Source organism: Capricornis sumatraensis, chromosome 1, assembly GCF_032405125.1.
Source record: "Capricornis sumatraensis isolate serow.1 chromosome 1, serow.2, whole genome shotgun sequence".
NCBI classification, from domain to species: domain Eukaryota; kingdom Metazoa; phylum Chordata; class Mammalia; order Artiodactyla; family Bovidae; genus Capricornis; species Capricornis sumatraensis.
The window spans coordinates 38861645-38875933 of NC_091069.1; the positions used below are offsets into that span (position 1 = coordinate 38861645).

A 14289-nucleotide genomic window follows, 5' to 3' on the forward strand; every position below is an offset into this window, starting at 1 on the left:
CCCTATTCCCCGCAGGGTAGTGCCTCGCGCTGCTCTCCCCCGGGGCGGGCGTCTCCAGGAACCTCAAGCGGATACGGCCACGAACCGGTGCCACGTCTCCGCCGCCAGCAGGCCAGGGCCTGCGTGGGCTCGGGGGCGGGGCGGGGCGGGGCGGTGCGAGGAGGCGGGACCTGCGCCTGAGCGGCGCGGGCGCGGCCCAATGGGACCTGCGGGCGGTGGCGGCGGCGGCGCGGTGTGCGCCGGGGGGCGGGGCCCGGCGGCAGTTGCTGGCCAGCCCGGGAGGCCGAGACCGCTGTCGTTGCCTCCGCCGTCGCATCCCCTGAGGGAGTCGTGTAGGCGCCCCCTTGGTCCCCAAGCTCGCGGGTTGCCCTACAGGCTCGTGTAAGCTCCCGGACTCGCCAGCCGCTCGCCATTCGCCTTGCCAACCGTGCCTCCTGCAGCATGTGTGGTAAGGGGGCCGCGGGCGGGGGGCGTGTTGCGGGGCGGTGCTGGGGTGCAGTGCGGGCGCCGCTGAGGCCGGTGGCGCCGGCGGGAGCGGGAGTGTGGAGGGTGCGAAATCTGGGTGTTGGGCCGGGGGCGTCCCGCGGTGGCTGAGGCTCCTAGGGGTAGGGGAGCTGGAGTGTGGGGGGGTGGACCTAGGAGGGCACCTGAGAGGAGGGCGGGCCCTAGAGGGGGTCGGGGGGTCCGAATGGGGGCTTTGCGCCAAGAAGAGAACCAGGAGGGAAAAGCAATGTCTGTATTGGAAAAGGGACGGGGCGGGGGGGAGGGAGTGAATTCAAAAGAGTCCAGAGGTGAGTGAGGCAACCTGTGGAACATCAGGTGAGGTCTCTTGAATTTATCTCGCATGTTTCTAGGATTTATCCTTTTAAAAATACTTAATTTTAGTTGCTTTCTTTCGGGCACGCCCAGCAGAAAATAGAACTATAACTAGAACTACGATAATGACATTACGCATGATCTTACTTCCTGCCTCCCGCCCCCTGCCCTCGCCGTCCCCCCCCCGCCCCGCCCCCGTCTCAACAGAACCCAATGCTGATCAATACCTTGGCGAATGCGCCCGGAAGTGACCGTGGAGAGAGATCGTACTTTATTTACACTTGAGTGTGCTTCCATTTGAAACACTTTCTTATGAGAAATATTGGCCTACATTTAATGAATGTTTTACCTAGAACAGCTAAAACCTAAAGTTAGGCCCTTCTGTTACATGATTTGAGACTTAGTCATTTTAACAGTAACCTGAAACTGGTGTGAGTTAAAAGGGGCTTCCCAGGTGGCGCTAGAGGTAAAGAAACGACCGGCCAGTGCAGGAGATGAGATGTAAGGAGACGCAGGTTCGTACCCTGGGTCGGGAAGATTCCCCAGGAGGAGGGTATGGCAACCTATTCTAGTATTCTTGCCTGGAGAATCCAAAGGACAGAGGAGCCTGGCGGGCTACAGTTTATAGGGTCGCAAAGAGTCGGAGACGACTGAGACGACTGAAGTGACTTAGGACGCACGCACAGTGAGTTCAAAAGGAATTACATCTGAAATGACTGATATGCTCTAAAATTGGTACTAACTTGGCTATTGTAAGTAAAAAAGAATTCTTAACTTCCTTTTTGAAATTTACAACGGCCTTACCCCTGGAAGATAAACACCTTTTAAGGGAATTATGATTGCAATATAATTGAAGCTACCTGGGAAAGTTACTCTTTGTAGCCCTTTTCAAAAAGAACTGAGAAGGAGGTAGCTTGGGCTGATTAGTGCCTCTTTTTCTTGTATTTAACTTAATGCTAATTTCAGCTTCTAAAATGAAGAGCAGGTTTAAATTTAGAGTAGACTAAAACTGCACAAAAAACAAACAACTATAAATAGCTTGTTGAAATTATTTGGGAGAGCAGACTTTAGAATCAGTTATACTTTTGCTATGTCTCAGGGTAGCAGAATGGTTTTCCGAAAGACATAATTTAGTTTGGAGTTGTGGGGTAATGAATTTGCAGGCCCCCAGTGTGCTTGGTTTGGTAATTAAGTGTTACTGAGTGATGAAGCATTCACCTAGTCAAGTACCTGGCTTTCTGGTTGCAGATCATTTCTTGTTCCAGGAAAAAGGAAGTAAAAAATACAGCACTATAAAATAAAACATAAGATCTGGTATAGAAAAGGTTCAGATAAGAGTGGAGGTTCAGATTTTAGGGTGGAGATTAAATGTTAGACATTTTCACACAGCCAGCATCCCCATTCCACAGTGTTTTACTACTGAGGAAACAGGTGACAGAGCAAGAAAAAAAGAACTAGTATTTGAGGCATTTCGAAGGTCCTGCTTTTAACCTGGATCAGAGTTTTACATGATTCCAGGAATATCCAGAATTTATCTCCTCTTTGGTGTATGGTTCTGAAAGTTAACTGTTAAGATTTGTCTTTGTTTTCTTCCCACATATTAATTATTGAAATAAAATTTCTAGGCAGAGGAACTGAGTCGGATGAGATTAGATGGGAAAATTTAGAGGTTTACTTTATGAATACCTGCTGCTTGTTAAAGGTTTTCTAAAAGATTATTTGATTTCAATATTGCAGAATGTTGAAACAGAAGAATGAGGGTAACAATTCTTTTTTGATAGCTTTTTCCAATCAGAAATACTGGTAAAACTGTTATTTATTAGATTGTATTGGGATGTTAGTAAGTGTTACTGAGGGGGAAAAAAGATTTTATGGTCAAATAAACTTGAGAAGCAAATTTAAACAATGTTGAACTGGCCTTTTAAAATTTTTTTTTAGTTTTTTAATTGCAGGATTTATTGGAACATTTCTTGTGCTAATAAGCATTAAGAACCTTCCAGAGAAAAATAGTGTATCTGTGTTCGAAATTTATTTTGTCTTCCTCTTATTCTTGATTCTTTGGAATGCACTTTGTCCTTTATAATCTGTTTTACTTTTGGCTTCAGTGAGAGAGTAAATTCACTTAAACTTCACACAGCTCTTAACAGATTTTGCTGTTTTTTTTTTTTTTTAATAAATATGGGATTATACCTTTTTGCTCCAGTGGTATATATAAGTGACATTTTCGTAAATGAGATCATATTTAAAAGCAGTTAGAGAGCTGCAATTAAAAAATATTCTGAAATGAATCCTTAAAAACTGTTTTGTAGTTATACTGTGTAATGGCTTTGGGGCTATTTAAGTGATACTGAGACTGGCTTCTATCATAAATCATAAAATTAGTGATACTGCCATATTCTTAAACATACTGAGTATGAAGTGGATGTGAAAGAAAAGAATTATTGCTTAATGAGCATTTTCTCAGTTGTGTTCTCTGGAAAAGGAAAAGTTAACAGGTTCTGGTAATGAGCAGTATAAGGTGGGAATGAGTTTTGTAACACATAAGTTTGGGTAATTCTGCTTTTGGAGACTCTCAATTAGCAAGTTTAAAGTTTTTAGGAAGTTCTACAAATAAACCTGTTAACTTTAACTCAGTATTTCTTAAACCTTTAATTATGGAGACTTCCTTTTACTGTATGCCTACTTAGCATCCTGCAATATAGTGTTCTCTTTCTGTGGTTTGAGAATTTTTGACTGTACATTTTAGGTGCATAGAAAGTACTAGAAGGTATTTAATATGTATGTATAACTGAGTCACTTTGATGTACATCAGAAATTAACACACCATTAAAAAGCAACTATACTTCAAGAACAGAATATTGGGAAAAGAAAAGATATTTGAAGTGATCTCTTTGTACTTGGCACTCTGTCCTTAGGAGAGAGGACTAGAACAAGGGAATTGCCTTCAAGCAATTGCTGTCTGATCGAAAGGAACAGTAAATATACGTGCAACAGGTGTGGATGATAAAAACACAGTCCTTGTTCATTGCCATGTTTTAGACTGCAAGTGAAATGAATAGAAATTCAGAGACTGGTTAGGCCAGGAATGTTCCAGATGACAGGATAGGACTCTTGGTGAGGACTGCTGCCAGCTGGTAAAGAACTAGTGCATTGTGAGCGACGCCACTGATGACACATTTTACCGAACAGTGTATGAAGTCAGAAATAATAAATTAAGAACCACTACCAGTGGGTTTGAAAGAAGAAATTGAAGTACCAGGAAAAGAGGCCAAAAAATAGTAGTTAGAGACGCAAACATTCCAAAGTGGTATATTGCTTTAGTAGAAAGTCTGTTAAGAGTAGAAAAAGGTCATTCATGTTTAATACTACAGAGAGAGATTAATTGCATTTGGCTATAAAGAAATCATTAGAGAAGTTACACATATGAAGGTAGAAGAATTCAAGTTTGTGTTCAGGAAGAGAGCATGTATACCAACAAAAGAGACAATATTGTGAAACTGAAGTCCCTGGTAGAGTTGAAAAGTTGATTTCCAACATGTAAGCTGTGAAGTTAAAACCAGGTGTTAACTGGTTGATTCATACCCTAAGCATTGTCTCTAAATTGACTGAAAGTTGAGCTAGATCACTAGATAATGAAAATTCAACCCACTGTTGAGTAGCACGGGGATGCCTGGTGTGCTGTAGTTCATGGGGTTGCAAAGAGTCAGACACAACTGAGCTACTGAACTGAACTGTTGTGTAGGATCCTGTTAATATTTTGATGTTAACAAAAAGTTCTATATTTACAAAATCAAGGACTCACTTATCAAGACTTACAAGTAGGAGAGGTTTGTTCAAGTAGGAGAGGTTGGTTCATGGAATAGTGTGTAGAATATCTTTTGCTATTTTGAGTTTATAAGGAAGGATAAGAGAGTTTATAGAGTATTATACCCTTAAGATGAAGAGGAAGGCTTCAGTTCTACAAAGAATCTACCAGAAATGAGAAAGAAGCTGGGAAGAGAGAAATGAGGATTTAAGAGTTAGTCTAGATTCTAGACTTTAGCGTAATATCTGGGGGTGATTTGAAAGTTAGACAAACAGTGAATTAGCAGAACTGGTCAGCAGTTGGGAGGGTCACTAGGAAAGTAGACCTCAGATGGATGGATGACCTGAAATGGATGGATTTCACTGTAGGAGTGCTCAGGGACACAGGTGAGAGCATAATGGGCCCAGAGGGGCTGACTTGGCAAGATGATGAAAAACTGTGGTCTGATTTGATTGATCAGAGAGAGAAGCAGGAGAGACAGAATGTTGGAAGGTGTGTAAGCAAGGAATGCATGCTTTTTCTCAGGAAAGATGATGACAAAGGTAGACTGTGAGGGAGTGTATAATTAGCGATGTCAGGGTTTAAACACGGCTTTGAGTTCCAAGAGGTGTTTTGGAGCTCCGTCCAGTGGCCACAAGTATTTACAACAAAGTAGGGGACAGTTCAACCAGCATTTTGTAACTAGGAAAAAGATTTTGAACAGTTAACAAACAAAAAATTGAAATTTCTCTTGTGTCACTCCATATAATGTTTCTTTGTGTTTTTGGGGTTGCAGAAAATGTTCTCTCAAATATTTCATCTTTTAGAGGAATCTTACCTATAGAATGTGCCTCCATAATTATAATATTGACTGTGTTTTATGGCAGATGTCTAGTTGGTGTGTATAACTTTAATTGCAGAATTGTTTATAATTACAAAGAGTTAGGAAAGCCTCAATAAATAGGTAAGTGGCTGGGTAAAAAATGAGAAATCTATTATGAACTATTATTATTATGCAGCCATTAAATAGACTGGGGTAGATGTGTTGTACTGACATAAAAAGATCTCCAACATCTTAAGAGAAAAATACAGAACAATATGTGTATTATCACATTCATATGCTTTTAAAAAAACCTCTAAGACCGTATACATCTGAATTTATATATGTAGAAAAATTCATACCTGAAGGTTTGGCGCAATGTGTATGGGATTAATGGTAGTTATCTCCTGTATGGAGGTAGAAAAGAGATTTTTCACAAATCATTCTGTAGGATTTGTGTAATTTGAATCTTTAGTGATAATTTGTAAGTTGTTATAAGAAGAATTTTAAAAAGGAAACAAATGACACTGTGGATGGATTGTTTCAGAAAATATAAAATTTGGAGAAGGAATTTGAACTCTTAATACTGATAAACTCCAATGTCTAGGTTCTCATCAGAAAATACGGAAGAGCAGAATTTCTTCCTGAAACTAATATAATATTGCAAGTCAATTATACCTCATATAAAGTAAAATTTTTTGTTCAGAAGAACCTAAATTAAACCAGACGTAGAAGCTTTAATAATTTGATTGGTCAGCTAAATTGCATTGTTTTCATTTCAGTACAATTGAACAGTCTTTGCCTATAACTAGATTGCTTTTAACCAGGTGTGTCAAGTCTATGATCTAGGTCATGTCTGAATATCTTGTTAAGCAAGGTGCTTATAAGTGCTTTTATGTCACTGAATTTAAGTTGCCATTTTTCTGAGAATGATGCTTGTAGGTGCAGCCTCTTGCTTCAGTTAGGGATATATTTATTCCAGGTATATTACATTAATAAGAAATTTTCACTTTGGAAATACAAGCCGACTTGGCAGTAGAAAATCTCCTGTGCTCCCTTCAGCTACTACTGTTTGTGGCATTGAAACAATTACTGAAGAGCTGTGAAGAGTTGGTTTTTAGGCTTTTGTAGTTACCTTAAGCAGAAGCGTTTATTGTGAGGTTTGACAAGACAGATATCAAAGACCTGAAGTAGGGGTTGCTACTCTGTCATTTTGAGTTATGAATACCTACCCTGTAAACGGCTGTAAATATGCTCTGTGTGCCCAATTGGCAGTTGTTTGCGGTTCTGTTTTCCCCAAGATTACAGAGAACCCCCTAACCCAAACAAGTGGACCAGCTGTGCTCTCAAGGGGCTGTTGTGTAAATCAACAGATTTATCCTCTTTATCTTTCATTTTCGTAATGCTGGATAACTAACTTTCTTCTCCTAGCTCTGATACTTTGATCTTAGAGAATTTCTCTATGCGTGTCATCCTTTTAATCCTCTTAGTTTCTGCCTAGTTATGCAAGGAGAAATATAGCTCCTACTACTTCCTGTATTCTACCTCTTCTCTTTTTCTTTGTTCCAATAGTGAACCAAAACAATGACAGTAATGACTATTGGTAATAGTAGTGCTTCCTTTCTTGAGAGAAAGGCAGGTTTTGAATTGGAATTGATATATGGTATTTCATTGAATATAAGATGCCACTTATTGGGAAATGTACCATTTTTATGTGGACCACAAAGAAAGAAAATATGAATGTCTTGAAATCGGTGTTGTCAGTATCTAAAGGGCTAGAAATTATTATGAGAATACTTTCAGAGTATCACAGGCTAAGCGATATAGTTGTCTTTACCGTAAAGCTGCGATGAATCTTAGTATTGCTAATAGGGAATCAACAGACAAATATAAAAAACATACATACTTACGTGAAACTTCCCTGGCGGTCCAGTAGTTAACGCTCTGTGCTTCCATTGCCGGGTGCGCAGGTTTTATCTCAGGTTGGGTAACTAAGATCCTGTAATGTGCAGTGAAGGTCAGAGATCCTGTGTGCTGCAACTAAGACCTGGCGCAGCCAAATAAATAAAAACCTTAAGTTTGTTTGGAGAGGGATATTGGTTTAGAGAATATTTCTCTTCCTATAAAATTGTACTCAGGATCTCAGGATCCACACAATGAACCAATGTAAACCAGGGAGACTGAAGTTAGGAAAAATATCAGTTGAATGTTGTTGAATTACATGTGTTGAAATTAGTGACTTTAATATGACATCACTGTGAATTTTCTTTTAAAATATGTATTGAGTTTCCCTATAACTTGTCTTAAAAACAATGTTTTTGTCATTAACATTTAAATTGTTTTAAAAATTGGTATTTGGTTATTATATTTCATCTTTAATTCTATGAATGTATTATTTTTTTACCATCAGAATTACATTTCTTTAAGTGAACAAACCAAACAAAAACAAGAATGTAGAAACACAGAACAGAGTATATAAGGTGTACAGAAGTAGAAACATAATGTTGTGTGTGTGTGTGTATTAGTTGCTCAGTCGTGTCCAACTCTTTGCAACCCCATAGACTGCAGCCTACCAGGCCCCTCCGTCCATGGGATTCTCCAGGCAAGAACAATGGGGTGGGTTGCCATTTCCTTCTCCAAAAGGAACTATAGAAAGAAAGAAAGTGATTTGGCTCAGTCATGTCCGACTCTCTGTGACCCCCTGGACTGTAGCCTACCAGGCTCCTCCATCCATGGAATTTTCCAGGCAAGAGTACTGGAGTGGTTGCCATTTCCTTCTCTGATAATGTTATATACATGCAACTTATTACCTCAATAAAAAAATAAATAAATACCTCATAAATTATATTGAGGTAGAAAGAAATGCCTCAGTATTACCTCAATAAAAAAATAAATCTCAGGGAAAAGAGGAATTACGTTTCTTTTATTTTTATTTGTAAAAAAAATTTTGGCCATGTTTCACCACACATAGGATCTTAGTTCCCCAGCCATGGATCGAACCCGCACATCCTGCATTAGAAGTGCAGAGTCTTAATCACTGGAACGCCAGGGAAGGAATTACATTTCTTAAGGGAGCGGTGATTTAGTGGTGAATTTTTCTGAATGTGCTGCATTATTGGGATTTGGACTTCTTTAAGGCTTTCCAGAGCCCTCAGCTTGCAAAGAAGTTTTGACAGTGTAATATGTCATATTAGTTAATGATTTTTAATTGGATTAGATTGTATCCTCCTTTAACAGATTATTTAGCTGATGCTAATCACAGTCCGGGAGTTGGTGATGGACAGGGAGGCCTGGCGTGTTGCAATTCATGGGGTCGCAAAGAGTTGGACACGACTGAGCAACTGAACTGAGCTGAATCACAGTGGTGGAGAGTAGGCTAGTTGAGAATGTGTGCTGTTAGCACATTTATATTAAAGTTTTATTTTGGGAAAATATTTATATTTTGTATATTGTCCATTAATGAGATAACACAGATACTTATTTGGGAATGATAGTTTTCTGTGTGTGTTTAATCTTTATCAAAGGCCAGTGACCCATGGTCGTATAAGGATAGAACCTATAAAAGTTTGATTTACAGTTGGGTTATTATTTTAGTTTGTTCATATTCCAGATACTTTATAAAGAAACAGCAGTAACAACAAAACTCCCAGACCTAATGTGGTGTTGTGGTGCTGTGCGTGTGAGATGCTTGTACAGTGCCTGATAAATTAATAGATCTTCACAATTATAATTTTTCAAAATATGAATGAATATAGAATTTCTTTAAGACTGTGGCCTTCTGCTACGTTTTTTAGGAAAGCTCAGATAGTTGTTTCATGTTGTTTTGGAGTTTAGTTTTAAAATGTGATTTTCCTGTTTTTTTGAGGGGCATGGTAGTTTGTTAGAGAAATTTGCACTGTACTCATCATGGTGTTCGGTATACATGTTATGATGTTTTTTTTTGGTCAAATATTAACAATGTAATATTTTTGTATTCTGAAATGCTTTGATAAGACCAAACTCTTAAAGAAACATAGCTTTTCAAATGAAATAAAAGCTGGTCATTCCAGAGTTCTGCCCCACAGAATCAATCCCCTTAAGAATCAGTGGCATTATAGTGTAAGATAGTCAAGAAAAAGGAAAGTTCTTTCATAAGTAAGCTACTTGAATTTATATTTCCTTATAGTTTGATTTTCAGTTTTTATACATTTAAGCTATATCCTTGCTGACCAAAGCACAATCATGGAAGACCTCAGAATATTTCCGTGCGGCTGTTCCTAAAATGTGGATTTCCTTTATCTGTGTTCTGTTGCCACTTTACTTTACTGGATCAGTTTATGTTGTACAAGTCCCTTTATTTATAGTTTTGCTTTTCCAAATGATTGCTCCTTTTCTACGAATTCTCAGTTCAGGTTCAGTCACTCAGTCGTGTCCGACTCTTTGTGACCCCATGGACTGCAGCACGCTAGGCTTCCCTGTCCATCACCATCTCCTGAAGCCTGCTCAAAATCAGGTCCATCGAATATTCAGGACTGATTTCCTTTAGGATGAATTGGTTGGATCTCCCTGCAGTCCAAGGGACTCTCAAGCGTCTTCTCCAACACCACAGTTCAAAAGCATCAATTCTTTGGTGCTCAGCTTTCTTTATAGTCCAACCAACTCTCACATCCATACATGACTACTGGAAAAACCATAGCTTTGACTAGATGGACCTTTGTTGGCAAAGTAATGTCTCTGCTTTTTAATATGCTGTCTTGATTGGTTCTCAAGAGTGAGAATTCTCAAGTTATTCATATATATTATAGTTATTTGTCCTTTACTAGAATCTGGTGAACAAGTGAGAAACCATTGCTTCTATGATGATTACATATTTTTTTAGCCCATTTTTCTCTATGATTAAATGATTTAGATTGTGAGTATTCTTCACATCATTGCTGTTTATAAGTTATTTATTCCTAAATGTGTTGATAGCATGGTCACTGAAAGTAAGAAAAATTATTCTGTCTATGTAAGTTTTGTAGGGTACATATGTTGCTTAAAATATTTAGTTCAGAAAATGTTTTCCTTTAAAAATAATGGTCAGTGTATAGAACATAAATCCCAAATTTGTTGCTTAATTTTGAAAAATAAATTTTAGTTGTTAAAATGTCAATGATGAAGGTAAGTCACCAGTCTTATAAACTTCTTTGAAAAAGTAAACATTTGTTTTGACATATTTGCTTCAGTCTTTTTTATATGTATAAGAATTTCCCCTTTGAAAAAATTTCACTGCCTTGAACAGTTTGAAGTGAAGATTTCTTTTGTTTTCAAAGATGGACTCAAGCTTCACCTTTTTTGCACATCTTATTCATTAGTATGCAAATTAGGGTTTTGGTCATAACTATGCCAATTTTAATTCTCTAGTCAGAATTTTCTGTTAATTAAATTTGTTTATTTGCAGGTATATTTGCTTACTTAAACTACCATGTTCCTCGCACAAGACGAGAAATTTTGGAGACGCTAATCAAAGGCCTTCAGCGACTGGAGTACAGAGGATACGATTCTGCTGGTATTTCCTTTAAAAAATATTATGGGTGTTGCATGATTCTTGACTCTCAATAAAAAGAGTTTTTTTGTTTTTGGTTCCTAGACTTTTTATAATATCCATTTTGTGGTTTGTGGTTTCTGGTAAATCTAAAATCTGAAGAATTTTTGTTTTTTATCATATTTAAAGGGTTTGTTCATTCAATTTCAACAACTTTACCATTTATGTAGAGTATTGCTTCTTATGGGTCTCTTCTTGTACTAAGAATAAGAATGTTACTGTAAAAACAAGTTACCGGGGGCATTTTCATTATAGAACAAAGTTTTTGAAGGCCTTGCTTCTGGCGTGTGATCTTGCCCAAGATTCTCTCTCACATAAATGACAGAGCAAAGAAAAATAACTTTCTGTCAACTTTATGCTCTACTCCAACTCCTTCCCTTAATCATACCGGGGTCCCCAAGACCATCTCCAGTTTCAGTGATTCCCTCGGAGCATTCAGCATATAGTTGTACTCATGGCTATAGTTTAGTATAGCAAAAGAATAAAAAGCAAAATGAACAAAGAGAAGGTGCATCGGGCGAAGTCTGGAGGAAGCCAGGCATAAGCTTCAGAATTCTCTTCCCGTGGAGTCCCCACACATGCTTGATTCCCCCAGCGAGTTGGACAACATGTGTAAAATGTGTACCAGGGAAGCTCATTACTAACTCTGTGCTCAAGATTGTCACTGTCAATCTTGTGATCATGTAGATACCTGGTGCCTAACATGTACCGATGTTTCAGGCTCTTAGAAGGGAAGTGGATGTTCAGCATAAGCCACATTGTTTGCTCCAGCGGTATAGGTGCAGTAAGCCGTTCTTAATCAGTTAACGTGGTGGGAACCCTCTTGAAATTCAGGTTCACAGATGCCAGCCAAGGGCCAGCTTTGCAAGCAGGCCTTTCTAAGATAGCAGTCTTGGGCCTGCAATATTAACTCTTTACTGTACTCTCAACATTGCCCTATGTAATGGGCATTTATCTTCCTGACTCTTCCTCAACTAATGGAAAGTCAATTCCTCAACTCCTTTGTTCTTCAAATTCTCTCTTTCCTTCACCTCTGACAATATATCTTCTCATTCTCTTTCTAATTTGCTGATTATTTCTTTTTTGTCTGCTTTGGAGGCTGCTTTTCTTTTACCTATTACTTATTTTAATGTTCCTCAAGATATTGGGTTGGCCAAAAAGTTCATTTGGGTTTTTCCATAACATCCTGTGGAAAAACCCGAATGAACTTTTTGGCTTACTCAGTGTTTTCCTGAGTCCTCTTGTCTTATTTTGTATCTTTGTGCGTGAGCTCTGACTTCAGCCTCCTGTATGTTGGTGACTTACAATCCGTATGTACTTCCCATGTTGCACACCTGTTTTTCTGGCTACTTCCTAGAAATTTTTCCCTGGACAAACCACGATATTGTAAACTTTGCATGTTCAGAATTGAACTGAATACATTCCAGTTCTCATCCGTGTCTCACTCTATCCTTTCTCTCTTCCTTTTACCAACAGCCAGTCACTCAGCAAGTCCTTTGAGCCTGGGAGGTGCTTTCTCTCGTTACCTGCAGTCAGTCCTGCTTTTCAGTACACCCATCACTTCATGACCATTGTGTAGCTCAGGCCTTCCTCATTTTTGCTTTGCTATGGCTGTGACTTCTGACAGCAGGTTTCTTCTTCCCTGTTTTTCTCCTCTAGTTTTTTCACTGTTTTCGAGGAGTTTTCTAAACTTGTTTGCTGTGTCATTTCTCTGCTTGAAACAACTCAGTGGTTTTCCAGTACCTCTAGAGTAACTTTTTCAAATTCTGTAGGAACTTTAGTAGAATCTTGAGAGCTGTGTGTCCTGACATCCCTTCCTTACCCTGCTTTCTGGGGTGGCGCCAGTCTTCTGTGTATCTCCATTGTGCTGCAGTTGCAATCTGTAGTACTTTTATTATAGCCTCAGAACTTTTATTATATTAAAACCACTCTGTATGGTAATTATTTTTTCCTTGTCTGTCTTCTCGATAGACCATTGAGAAATTTGAGAACAGGAGCTGAATTTTCTTCATTTTTGTCTCTAGTGGCTATCATGGTTCTTGACATATAGTACGTTTTTAGTAAATTTTGAATTGATAATGAATTAGTTAGCTGAAAAAAAAATGTATTTTTCACTTATAAGTTCTGCCTTATGGTCATAGTTTCTAAGTCGTAGCCAATTTCTAAATCTTGCTTTTCTACCTCTGGATGATTCAGGTGTGGGAATTGACGGAGGCAATGATAAAGATTGGGAAGCCAATGCCTGCAAAATCCAGCTCATTAAGAAGAAAGGAAAAGTTAAGGCACTGGATGAAGAAGTTCACAGTAATGTACTTAGTTTGTTTTTTGTCCCCCCTCCTCTTTTCTTCCTTCTCCCTTCCTTACCAAATTATTTTTCCTCCCATATTTTGGAGCCCATTTTAAGAATAGTGATTCTTAAAGTTGAAGGGAAGGAAGAAAAGTAGTTTTGATACTGTTTGTACTGATTTTAATGTACCTTTGTTTCAGAAATGGTATTAACTGGGGAGGGAAATATTTTCAGTAATGCCCTTATTCATGTGGCTTCACTTGGTGCTTGTCTTCACTTTGGACTAAAATGCTGAGTTTGGATACATCATCAGTCTGGATGTTGCACCTTTTAGTAGGTCTGGTATAATCAGGTAACTATCATATTTTTACCTCGTGATTCACCGAGCATAAAGTAGTTGCCAGAGATATATGTTCCATCATGCAGGGTATACTTTACAGTATTTATTCATTATTTTATGCTTATACATTTTATTTTTCACAGAAAACTTGAAAACAAAGCAAGTAGTTTGAAGTAAATTGATTGAAAAAACATATAAAAAATCCTCCACAAAACACAGGAAACAGTAGGTTGTTTATTATATACCTGCTCATATGGATGCCATCGTTATCACTGTAAAGGGGTACGGGTAAAAGAGAAGAACAATGGATTTAGTCATCTTTAATTTTTGCATAAGCCACACATTGAGCTTCATGGTGCAATTGATGCTTGAACAACGTGGGTGTGAACTGTGCAGGTTCATTTATATGGAGATTTTCCACCCCCCCACCCCCACCCCAGTGGTAAATACTACAGTGCTACACCATCCATGGTTGATTAAATCTGTGGAGGTGGAACCTTGGATCCAGAAGCTGGCTATAAGTTACATGTAGGTTTTTGACTGCTCAGTGAGTCAGCACCCCTAACCCCCTGTGTTGTTCAAGGGTCAACTGTACTTGTTCAACAAATTGTGACAGTATTTATTTTGAATCTGTTGTGGATAAGATTAGCTTGGAATAAAGCAGACACCCAAATAGCTG

The 14289-nt window shown here is 38.7% G+C and overlaps 1 protein-coding gene across 1 annotated transcript in view; it reads left to right on the top strand.

Annotated features, from left to right (window-relative positions):
* Nucleotides 1-366: 366 nt before the first annotated feature.
* Nucleotides 367-14289, top strand: part of GFPT1 (glutamine--fructose-6-phosphate transaminase 1) — a 61024-nt gene continuing 47101 nt past the window's right edge. Inside the window, exons 1-3 of the mRNA XM_068965888.1 lie at nucleotides 367-448; nucleotides 10840-10947; nucleotides 13180-13287. Of these exons, the coding sequence (XP_068821989.1) occupies nucleotides 442-448; nucleotides 10840-10947; nucleotides 13180-13287 (223 nt within the window). The 5' untranslated portion in view covers nucleotides 367-441. The remainder of the gene's footprint in view (nucleotides 449-10839; nucleotides 10948-13179; nucleotides 13288-14289) is intronic.